General features: G+C 38.6%; 1 protein-coding gene across 5 annotated transcripts in view; it reads right to left on the reverse strand.

Moving 5' to 3' along the window:
• Window positions 1-12335, reverse strand: part of RALGAPA2 (Ral GTPase activating protein catalytic subunit alpha 2) — a 164378-nt gene that overhangs the window by 108808 nt on the left and 43235 nt on the right. For 3 of the 5 annotated variants that reach the window (XM_087930639.1, XM_087930642.1, XM_087930643.1), the window contains exons 15-17: window positions 9381-9618; window positions 6190-6354; window positions 932-1072 (exon numbers count right to left, since the gene is read on the reverse strand). In XM_087930639.1, coding sequence (XP_087786765.1) covers window positions 932-1072; window positions 6190-6354; window positions 9381-9618 — 544 coding nt within the window. The remainder of the gene's footprint in view (window positions 1-931; window positions 1073-6189; window positions 6355-9380; window positions 9619-12335) is intronic. The other 2 variants (XM_026700983.2, XM_087930640.1) reach the window with 1 other exon arrangement.

Genomic DNA, 12335 nt, shown 5'->3' on the forward strand with positions numbered 1-12335 from the left:
GGCAGCGGAAATGGCAGCAAGGACCGGATGATTTAACAATGGAAGCAGAACTTGAGGGTGCAAAGAGGGCTTACAATACCAGTCATCTTTTGATAGATCTCTGGTATCATTAGATCGCTCTGTTTGTGGTAGAGCTTGGAAATCTTACAGTGAAGACTTGCCTCCAAAAGAAGCAGAACAAATAAAAGTATGTACATGTCCCATTTACCCTTCCTCCTAAAATAAATTCATCTTGCTAAGATGATTGTCCTCTGGTTGACAAACATGGGTTGATCAGTGGACAATGCCAGTACTCTCTTAGCAGGCTATCCATCCAACACCAATTCTATACAAAAATGTATCAAGATTAAGAACTAGAATCATGGTTAATTCTCTTTCCTCGTTTTCTCAAATACAGTTGGCCAAATTGAAAAGAAACTTAAAGATATAAGGGAATTGGAATAGATGTGTACCCATGATATGATCTCCCCTGAGCTGGAAAAATCAGCTGCTGATTTAGCTGCATAGAGAGAAACTGGAGGTGTCAAAAATAGGTAGTGTGGATTTATCTCATTCATACTGTACTTCCCAACAAGTATTAACAACTTGAGAATATTGTAGAAGTCTAACCAACTGCTATATTTAAAGTAAACAATTAAGTCTCTCACAGTATAAAAGATTATACTCTGTCACTGACAAGTGAGTATTGTTCAAGGGAAATTGGTATATGTCCAGAAAAGATTTGGGTTTCAGTTTCAAAGAAACTTGGGAAACTGCTTTATCTAAACAAGATTTCAGATTGTTAATGCTTACTTTCTGACATACTTGGAAAAACACCAATGTTTTCAATTAAAATACAATATTATGTAATGTTAGGATGCTGTACGTAAGATACGGTAAAATAAAGCAGAATACAATCTTGTTAAATTGTAACAACTGTATAATATCATACCTGAAAAAGTGCAAGAGTAAGAAGTATAAGAGATATCAGGCAAGAGAGAGCTCACAGTATGAAGGAGAAGAGGCACACTTTTAGTGGCTGGCAAAGCCTCACAGAGACGAGCACAGTTGTTGATAGACAGGCTTCGCTTTGCTTATAGGGAAAAATAAATTAATAGAAGTAAAAGAATAATTTTAATGTACTTAGCAGAATGATGTTTTTTCCACATAGAAAAACAGGCTTAGAATCTCATAAACATGAATGCTGTGCACATACAATTCATTAAGGTAAAAAAGAAGAAATTAAATAAAGTGTATCTCTTTCCAATATTCAAGAGTTTTTTTTTTAGAAAGACAGTTTATTAGAAAAAAACTAGAGGACAGAAAGAAAATCTTGCTTTTGGAGCTTCTGTATCATTAATGTTGCTCATCATCCTTATTTCTCTGAGTTACTGATTCTATAAAAAGTACATCTTATGCTTGCACATTGTATTACTGTAGAGAAAATGGCTACATCATCATCTAAAAATCTGTAAGAAGATGGAAACAAAACAGTTGTGGCAAAAGAGTAAAGATAGTATCCATGGTGATATCAGCATCGACAAAATCATAATCAGTCAATTACAAAGGCAGCTTTACTTGGAACAGCTTACATCCTACAACAATTTAATACTTAACACCAGGGGTGTCAAACTCAAGGCCTGTGGGGCTGGCCTGGAAATATCAAAGGCCTGGCCTGCAGTGCCTCTACTGGACAAAACAGGCTGCTGGAGGGCCGCATGCGGCCCCCACAATCTATTTCCGGGTTCCCTAGTCTCCTGCAGCACGCTGTCAGCCAAAACGGGCCACATGGAGGCCCCACTCAGCCCACCTGCTCGGCCCATTTTCAGCCTCCCCAGCCTCCAGCAGCACTCTGCTGGCCAAAAATGGGCTGCACAGAGCCTCATGGGTCCTATGCAGGGCACTTTTTTGTCTGGAAGAGTGCTGCTGAAGGCCATGGAGGCTGAAAACAAGGCGTAGGGGAGCCACACACTGCCCCCCCTCAACCTGTTTTGGCTGGCAAAGTGCTGGAGGCCGTTCAGGACAAAAATGGGGCAGAGGGGGCTACAGGCGTGCCCCATTTTGGCCGGCAGAATGTTGCAGGAGGCATCCATTCCATCTCCCCCCACTTCCCCCCCCCAGAGCAAACTACAATGGTGATCCGGCCCTCAAAGAAATCCAGTTTGACACCCCTGCTTAACACCATCAAATAACCTGCCTATCCAAGGTTCTTAAGGAAGATGGCTAAAGATGCCCAATCGAGTCTAAACATTTGGCCGAAAAGCTGCATTGGGAGTGGTGTAAAATAATTAGACTTTAAATGGCACTTTTGAGTATTCTGAACATAGAACAACATTAGAATTTTGACTCTTATTAGTTCAAGTTTCTTAGTGTTCCAAAATTGTTTTTTTAAAGAATGAACTGTTCTAAGTTACAGAAATGTGGACATAGTCGTTATCCAACAAAATAGCGAGCAGTAATTCAGTCTTGATACCACCCTCTGAGGCTAGCTGAAGGACAGAAAGAAAACAGATTAAGGGGAAGCCATTTAAACACAAAGACTAACAACCATTTTGAGTATAATGAGCAGGCTACATTTTTAAAAACAATTGCTATGAAGAAATGATAATGTTAATTATATAAATCTAATATATTATCCCTACATGTTCCCATGTGCTTTCATTTTCAAAGAAATTTTGCCAAAATCAAAAAAGTATGTATACTGGTAGTGTTGACTTACAACCATTTGCTTAACAACTGTTCAAATTTATGACAGTGCTGGTAAAACCAATGGGGCAAGTTGGATTCACTTAATGACAGCATGATTAACTTAACAACTACAACAAAATGCTTGTAAAATCAATTGCAACTCATTTAACCACCACATCGCTTAGTGATGAAAGTGCCAGGGTTCACTAAGTATAAGAAAATAAACTCTCATAGAATTTTCTGTTCTGGGTTCCTTCCCTATAACAGCAATGCTGACAAAAAGTATTCTGAGTGAATGGGAAAAGATATATAAAGGGAATCTCTCACAAATTAAATATTGTCCTTGCTATCAACAAATGCAGATCTACCTATAAGAGATAGAAGTGTGAAAACAGTCCCATTCAATCAGTTTTCTTGTTGCCAGACCGTAAGAGACAGATAGCTATCATACAAATGTTATCCAGTGACAGAGGCACGAATCTCATCTGAAAAGGCTTAGACGATGCATGCTACATTACTTATTGATGTAGAAAACTATAATCATGCTGTTAGCAGTGACCTGATAATTCTGTTCCAAAGGCTGGGTTTGAATGTAAGGCTTTGAAAATTGCAAAGGTCCAAATAATTAACTTCTTGTTTTCGTTTGGAGAGGAATCATATCTCATTTATCCTAATAATACTCAAGAGAGAAATCCAAATTCTATCAAAAGCATTTGTTGATACTGTCATAAAAAGAGGCTTGGATGTGAAGAGAAAGCCTTCTATCAGAATATTCACCGCAGAAGAGTGGTGAGCTATCTGAAATATTTGCAAATTAGGTATTTACCAAGGGAAGGAATAGGTCCCTTTATTTCTTGAGAAGCTGTATGAAACTGTTGGAGCATTGTTGGGAAAGATGGAGAGTGGTTGTGCACAAGAACTCGATACAGGTAGTCCTCAGTTAAAAATGACAATTAGGATCAGAATTGCTGTTGCTACATATTGTGGTCATAAAGCAGCATGCTACATGAAGGTCCTGCTTAGTGACAGCAATTCTAACATTACTGATTTCCATTGTTAAGTGAGGCATCACATAGTTCACATTTGCAACCTCTTGCCAGATTTCCCGTTAGCTTTGCTTATTTGAAGCTGGCACCAAAAAAAAAGTCAATCACAGGCAAGTGACATTATAATTGCAAGCCAGATGCCAGGATTGTGATCATATGAATGTGGAGTCTTACAGCAATTGAAACTCTATGAACTGGTTGCAAGTACCATTCATTCAGGGCTATTCCAAATTTGAATTGTCACTAAAAGTGTGGTTGTTAACTACCTGTAGCATAGCTAAAGCAGACAATAGTAAAGAACCATGAATCTAATACAATAGTTTTCCAAGCTAAACAACAAGTGGTAAGTTCTTGTATCATGGTGGAGAACAAGAAAAGAATTTGCTCCTGGACAAGTTTCACAGCTAACATTAACCATATTTATACACAGGTGGTTAATAATAAAACTAATTTCTTCTACGTAGTAATGCTTTTCAATTGTGTGCCTTCTCCAGGGCACAATGTTTCTGTCCATTGAACAAACCCTATCATATGGGAGATGCTAGGTTCTTGTCTTATCTTACTCCAGCATCCCGATAGGATGGAACCAGAAAAAAGTACAGAGGGAAATTAAGCCTACTAAGAGAGTAGAGGTACCAGTGGATTTATTTTTTGAGCATAAAGCTGTAATTTTGAAACTGCGGGGAAAAAAACCCACTTCCAAAAGACTTACATGATGAGTTATAAAACCAATCTCGTCTAACTATAAGTAGCTATAGCTAACAAAAATAGAGAAATAAGATGGAACTGAACCAGTATATTAGCTGCAGTTCATCCGAAGGCAAATGTTACCAACCATTTTAAAAACTATTTGTAAATCTTTATTCTAAAGGGCCTAGTATTACTTAGCATGGCTTCAGACAGGGCACTTTTTCTGGCTGCAGGCAGGACACTTTTTTCAGAGAGTTGGTGTTAAGAAATTCTTCTTAGCTCACTTTGCAAACTTTTGCAATGCATACAATTTTGTACTACATGATAAAGGTATGATGGGGTAAGGAGAATGTCATTAGCTTTCAACTTGTATCACATTTAATGCCTAAAGAGTCATTTTGATGCTGTATGCCAGCAGTCCCCAACTTTTCTGGTACCATTATTCCATGGACTGGTTTGTGTGGGGGGGTATTTTCGCATGCAACCTATATCCTGGGCATGCATAGATGAAGCTTCACTTGCTCGCCTGCCATTTGCATGGCATGGTTCCTAACAGGCCCTGGACCAGTACCAATCTGTGGCCCAGGGATTGGGGATCCCTGCTACAGACCATACCTCCATTTAGAAATATAGAAATATTTGCAAGAATTTATGAGAAGTATCTGTATAAGTAACCTATGTCCTTATGAAGAATGAATTCTCTGGCAAAAGTCCCTTCCCGTTTTAAAAGGTTTAGGGTCTATGAAGTGTTTCATCCTTGTGTGACAAACAAAGATATAACTGGGAAGTGGACAACTAAACATGAGTTTTCTGTGGAGACTACCCCTGGATTTTTCAAGAAACCATTATTAAAACAAGCCATGATTTCAATTAGTAAAGATGAATGAAGAAAAGTGAACCCCCTCCCCCCATATGGAGTTGAAAGCTTGTAAAAAAACTGGGAGGAAATCAGAGGAATATATCTTACAGTAGAGATTATGTTACTAATCAAAGTTGATGAAAAATTACAAGCATTTTTGCAAAAGTATTTGTTATGGATTTTACAGGAATTTTGGTTTTACTCTTAGAGCTCCAAGTATTTAATACTACGTAACTTATAACAACATTGAACCTGCCAGTCACAATAATTTTGCAATTTAACAGCAAAGGCCTTTACATTATATACATACAATCTTTGAATATTCCATAAAATTAAAGAACCCAGTTACATACTTGAAAACATGTGCACACATATACAGCAACTAGAGGTTGAACCATATAGGAGTTTCAAAGGTTGTTTCAATCAATGCAATGCAACCCTCCACTGAATAACCAGAATAAAAAACCAAGTATGTGCTACCGAATTACGACATCGTGATGATCATATGAATGATCCAACTATTTTTAGACACAGATATGTGAAATCTCAATTATTTTGCAATCCCAACTATTTTCTACCATCTTACAATTTAAAAATGCTTAATTAATAACGAATAACCAAAACAGAAAGTTTCCCTTCCTACCTTCACCCAAGGTTAAGTATTTTATACTAACTGGACCAGAAACACTGACTCTAATATTTGGTTGATAAACAAATTCTAAGCCAAGGGTAGGGTTGCCAGATTTAGAAAAGTCCCAGAGCAATGAAAACAATTTATATGCAGAAATATAGGGTTTAGTAGAAACCCTGACAAAAACAAGATTGTTTAAAAAGCAACTCCAATCAAAACAAATATGAAATGTTAGAAATTAATTTTTTTTAAAAAGACATTTGTATTATTGGAACACTAAATTGCCTGTTTCTAACCTGTTGTCCTCTGACGCACTGTATTCCTTGCTTTCTCAATTCCTGGTACTCCTGAGGTGGTAGCGCTCCTAAATCTCATTGGTTCTGCAACATCAGGATGATCTCTCCAGCTCAAAGAAAACGATCTTCCAACTGCAGCTCCTTTTTGAGAGTCCAAAATGCCACCTTTCAATAATGGAATGTACAGCAAAATTAACCTTAATGTGCTTAGGGAATTCAAGAAGATCAGATTGTAAATGAAAATCTAATTGACAGTTAACCAACTGATCAATCTCCAATATAAGTGGCTAAGCAGGAACTGTCATTTAAATCAATTAAAATGATTTCTAGCACCAAAACTGTAAACAAAATTTGATTTTAGGAATGGAACTAAGGAATAATTAGATAATGAACACAACCTATTGGAAGCTTCCTCAATAATTGAGTTTTTGTAAGAATCTGCTGAAGCAGGAATTTAATAGCTAACCATGTCAGTAAAAACAGTAAAAGCAAGAAGTGCATAAGAAGAGAGAGCCAGCAGCTAAACCAAAGCAGACTTTTGCTAACACATAGGCAAGACAAAAACAACGCACTTTCTGATATACAATAGGTGCTACCTGGCTCAACAGTTGCAATTGTGAAGTATCCTAATAGACCACCAATTAAATATGACCCAGCAATGTGCTGCAGTTGCCAAAAAAGCTAATGCGGTCCTAGATGCATCAATAGAGGGCTAGTTTCAAGATCATGTGAAATAATACCACTTTATACTGCACTGATGAGACCACACTTAGAATTCTACATCCATTTCTGATCACAATACACAAAGATGTTCAAAATCTAGAAAGAGTGCAAAGGTGCAACAAAGATGGTAAGAAGTCTGGAGTAACTTCCCACATTAAGAGTTACAAATAGTAAATGAAAAGATCTCATGTCTGAATTACTAAAAACAAACAAACAAACAAAACAAAACAAACTTTCAACATACAATGCTGTGCTATTTCTGCATTAGAAAGCTGTTATAGAAGTCTTTGCCAGATCTATCAGTCAACTTGAAATTGATCTGCACAATCCAACTCTCCCTCCTATATTTGACCAGCTCATCCCTATCCGTTCCCACCTTTTTTACAGGTGGGCTGCATTTGTTAGGTTTAAATACAGGAAAGGAGGAAACAGTCTACAGTTGCGACACAAGTGGGAAGCTGGCTAGTGAGTAACAGAAGGCAAACACTGGACTCTCCAAAGGTGTAGAGAAATTGCTAAAGAAAACAAAAACAACCTCTTCAGCACTTTAGTAGATCAGACCAAAATTCAAAGTCCATTCAAAATAAAATGCCTCACCAAGTAATAAAATATTCTGGCAGTGGTATTTGGAAGCTTGTTACGTTGCTTTTATACCAATAGTCTCAATATGCCTGCCAGTCTTAGCTCTGGATGTATAAGCAGCTCTTACTTAAATATGAGCTACCAGTGTACTGCAGCTGCCAAAAAAAGCTAATGAAATTCTAGGTTGCATTAACAGTGGGATAGCTTCAAGATCAAGTGAAGTGTTAATGCTGCTTTATACTGCAGGGTGAGACCACACTTGGAATATTACATTCAATTCTGATTACCATGATACAAAAAAGGTGTTGAGACTCTAGAAAGAGTGCAGAAAATAACAAAAAGATGACAAAGGGTCTGGAGGCTAAACCTGTGATGACCTGGGCCATGGCACAAAAGCAATACAGTTAAATAAGCAAGAAGAGTCCCTTTATTATTTCCAACTTTGCCCCCAATGTGCAGGTTACCTTCGGCTGGAGAAAAAACTCTCCCAGGAACAGTCTTTAAATGGAGGAAATTCAGTCCAAAAACTAAGTACATACAAACTGTAACTAAAAATCCAAACAAACCACGCTGTAGTGATTAACTTGAAAGGGCAGGAGAAGGAATTGCAGCCTTGAAAGCACAGCAAAATACACACAGTTGGGAAGACCTCAGGAACACAGATAAGCCTCCATACCAGATAATTCACAATTTGCTCCCAACAACTTGCTGTACGCAGCTTCCCTTTTTAAACACTGTGTTCCCAGCTGTAGCTAATGAAGGGAATCAGGGCCTTTTCCTCCCCCATAAGCCACACAACTCACGTTGCTCCCTTCTCCATTCCTCACTGTGTGCCCTAGGATGAAGAGGGGGTGGGCCTGGGTCTTCCTCCGAATTCCTTCCCTTGCTCTACCTCTCCCCTGCTCTGCCCAGCCAGACTTTGCCCTTTCCCAGTTTCTTCCATGGCCAACGAGTCACACTCCCACTCAGCTGCTCGGCCTCCCACTCTGAATAGATTCCGACAGGGGCATGACAAAACCATATGATGGATTGAGAGAACTAGGTACCCGTGTTGCCCCCAAAATAAGACCAAGTCTTATTTCCTTCCCACCAATAAGCAGTAGGGCATATTTTGGGGAGAAATGTCTCCACCCCCCAATGTACGTAAGGCCCACTTCTGCTTGCTCGTGGCAGGGCAGGAGGCTGTGTGGTGTGCCAGTGCTACTGTCCTGAAGTGGGAGAGTGCAGCTGACCCATGCGTCCCGCACCAGTTTATCACAGGGCCCTTGCAGCCAGGCCATCCATGCCCTGACATTGTTTGTGGCCACAACGGAGCAGGAGGCTAAGTGATGTGCCAGTGCCATGGCCTCGAAGTGGGGAGCTGTCCCATGCACTCTGCAGAGGCTTACCTCAGGACCCCCACAGCCAGGCCATCTATGCCCTGACACCTGCCTTGCCTTGCAGCCATGCCACACCACTCAGCCTCCTGCTCTGTTGCAGCCGTGAGCAAGCAGAAGTAATAGGCTGGCAGCCACGTGCTACTGCACATAATTCCAGAATTATGCAATAAATAATAAATAAATAATAAACATTTCTTAGATTTGAATTGAAATAAAGTATAATCTGCTTTTGAATTTGATCACAATAAAATAAACTGCTTACACATGTTGGAGAATTCAAATTCCACTGAGTAGGTAAAATAGGTACTTTTTAGGGGAAATCAGTATTTAGAGACCTTATGTAAACACATGATCTCCTTGCATGACCTTTCAAACAATAGCCCTTTATATATTTAGAATAAGCTATAAAATTGCATTGGAGTGCAATATTTGCTTTCAGTAAATAAGTAGCATTTACTATTTTTCTCATTTCATACAGATAATTTCAATCATTTCCTTATCATTTACCTCTTCCTTTTTGTATTTTCTCTTTTTGTTCACTTAGCTTATCTAGTGGCAAGTTGGTCATTTCAACACCGTATACTGTCCTTGCTAAAACAGATGTTAGAGAATCCATTATATTAGCCCATTCTATTATTAGTTCTTCCCAATCTGTAAGAGATGATAGCACACGTAGCAACTCGTCCCAGAGCTCACGAGAAATATAAACACTCAAATTTGCCCGGATCCAAGCCACAATGAGAGTCTGTGGTTAAAAGACAAGGAAAAATAGAGAGCTGATTGGATTCTCATCTTCAACTGAATGAAATTCAAATGAACTTATTTCTAGGTAATCCTTGACTTACAACCATTCATTTAGTGACCGTTCAAAAGTTACAATGGCACTTATTGTAACTTATGTGACTTATGAGAGTTTTTTCACACTTATGAGAGCTGCAGCATTCTGATCAAAACTTAGATTCTTGGTATTTATGACAGTTGCAGTGTTCCAGGGTCATAGGATCTCCTTTTGTGACCTTCTGAGGAGCAAAGTGAATGGGGAAGCTTACTAATTAATAGCTGCAGTGATTCACTTAACAACTGTGGCAAGAAAGATCATAAAATGGGGCAAAAATAATTTAACGACAGTCTTGCTTAGCAACTGAAATCTTGGGCTCAATTGTGGTTGTAAGTTAAGGACTATCTGTACATATTTCTAAAGAAAGGAAAGGGTAGATACATTTATACCAGATTATTCAAAGTAGATGCATCATTCCAGATTATGGAATACTATATATTCTCAGTCATCCAGGTCATGGTTGTCCCAAAAGTGCTTTTTTGAAGAGGCAACCGGACTTTCTGGAAAGTCCAGTTGTCTCTTGAAAAAAAGCACCTTTGGGATATATAATACATTATATTTAGGAAAACCAAAGAAGTGTGCCATGCAAACACATAACAGTTTCCTATTATTTTGTTTTGTATTCATTTTTTTTAAGTTTAAAATGTTTCAGATATTTGTCTTCTGTAAGAATTATGCAATATGGGCAATTAAGTATCGGAAAACACCCAGAATATACAGCATCTTATCTGCATTTTGAAATTGCTGGTTATTAGTTAAACTTCATTTTAAGTAAACAATAATATTTTTACTAACTTTTTCCTAGTAAATGACATTAAAAGTATTTTTCATTTTTAAAAGCTATTTGATTCTGTTTCCCAATCTATTAGATGCAGTTTGCAGAACCAGGAAATAACACAAATACACAAAAAAACACAATCCCCTCTCCCCAACCCCCCCAATAAAATGTCATTTCAGATTGATTCTCTAACTTGAACTCTGCAAACCATTCTGTTAATATAATGTTCCCACTGTAAAATATTTTATTCTGACAACAGAAAGACCTGTTGCAGTTGGGCCACTTCCAGAATTGTATCTCTGAATATATAATATATCGTAAGATCAAAACCTATAAGCCTATCCCTAATTTATTTAGTGGGGAAGTAAAATTGTTATTTCACACAAATTCCGTCTAGTTTTGTGAAACTATTTCAGTCTTAGAGCATGACATATATGTCATTTATTCCACCTCCATTTTCCTGTTCCCTATGCTAAAATCGTAGAACTAATCATTGGTTATATTGCAGCATTAAAACTACAAATTTAATTACAGGAAGTGACTGACATAAGACATGGTGCTTAATAATGATTCAAAATTATGATGGCCTTGGAAAGGGTGCTTTAGGGCCTGAAAAGCACATCTAGCTGTCGTAAAATGTTGCACAGCGCCCCCCTCCGCAGTCACATGATCTCAGTCTGGGTATGTGGCAACCTGTTGCACTTACAAATAGTTGCCAAACAGCCTGCAATCATGTGATCACCATCTGTAATCTTATCTGCCAGCTTCCCCAGAAAGTCAACGAGGAAAATGGCAGAGAAGGTTACAAGTTGCTCCTACCCACTGAGAGGACTCCCTCGTCTCTGTGGATTGGCTGAAAGAGCTGCCTGCTGAGGGGAGTGAAACTCCTTTAGCAGGATGGAGAAATAGAGCTTAGATTTCAAACAGCAGGGCTCCATTTCTCCATCCCGCCAAAAGTGTCCCCTTTTGCGCAAGGAAGAGAATTGAACTCCTTTAGCAGGATGGAGAAACAGAATTCAGATCCTAAGTTTATGCAAGGAAAGATTCCTTTCCCTATGTGGAGGGGAGCTCAACTCCTTTGGCAGAGTTGAGAAACACAGCTCCGATCATGATGATTTGAATTCCATTTCTGTACTCCACATGACTTCCCTGTTAGGCAAAAAGGAGAGCTGGCATCCTTCAATAGGCAGCTCTTTTAGCAAGTCCCTAGAGATGAAAGACCCAAGACAAGATCCAAGCAGGATTTTAAGCTCCTGATCAGAGAGGGAGCATTATAAGGTAAGAGTGTGAGATGCCTCAGGCAGGTGGGGGAGGCCATGGGATGCCTGGCAAAGGCCATACACAAGTGTCTCTTTGCTCAGGGACTGAAAATTGTCCTTGCATTTAGACAGAGAGCTTTTTCACCTTCTGAGTGGAGCATCCCAGGGTTTTCCCACACACCCCTCCAGAAGCACCCTGCTTCCCTGACATGAGACTCCCTCCACTTAACAACCTCAACTGTGAGTACTGGAACTGCAGTCTTTGAGCAAAGCAGTCATGTGGGCAGTCATATCACTCAATGACCACTTCATTCAACAATGGAGATGACCAATTGTGGTCATGAAGCAAGGAATACCTATATTAAATAATGAAGTTCATATATTACCAACATTTAATGTTCTTGTCATTTATATGCTTCTAAACATATGACAAATAGTGATCTTGCCATATCTTGCTATATTGTGCTATAGAATATAACTCTGCAATACAATTATTTTCTGTGTAGCTGAGACTCAGGCAACATATAAATTTAATTAATTAACTATAGCACTTGAACAATATTTAAACTGCTCTACAAAAAAATGAG

The sequence above is a fragment of the Pseudonaja textilis genome, chromosome 3 (genome assembly GCF_049901715.1).
Source record: "Pseudonaja textilis isolate UNSWEBS1 chromosome 3, rPseTex1.2, whole genome shotgun sequence".
NCBI classification, from domain to species: domain Eukaryota; kingdom Metazoa; phylum Chordata; class Lepidosauria; order Squamata; family Elapidae; genus Pseudonaja; species Pseudonaja textilis.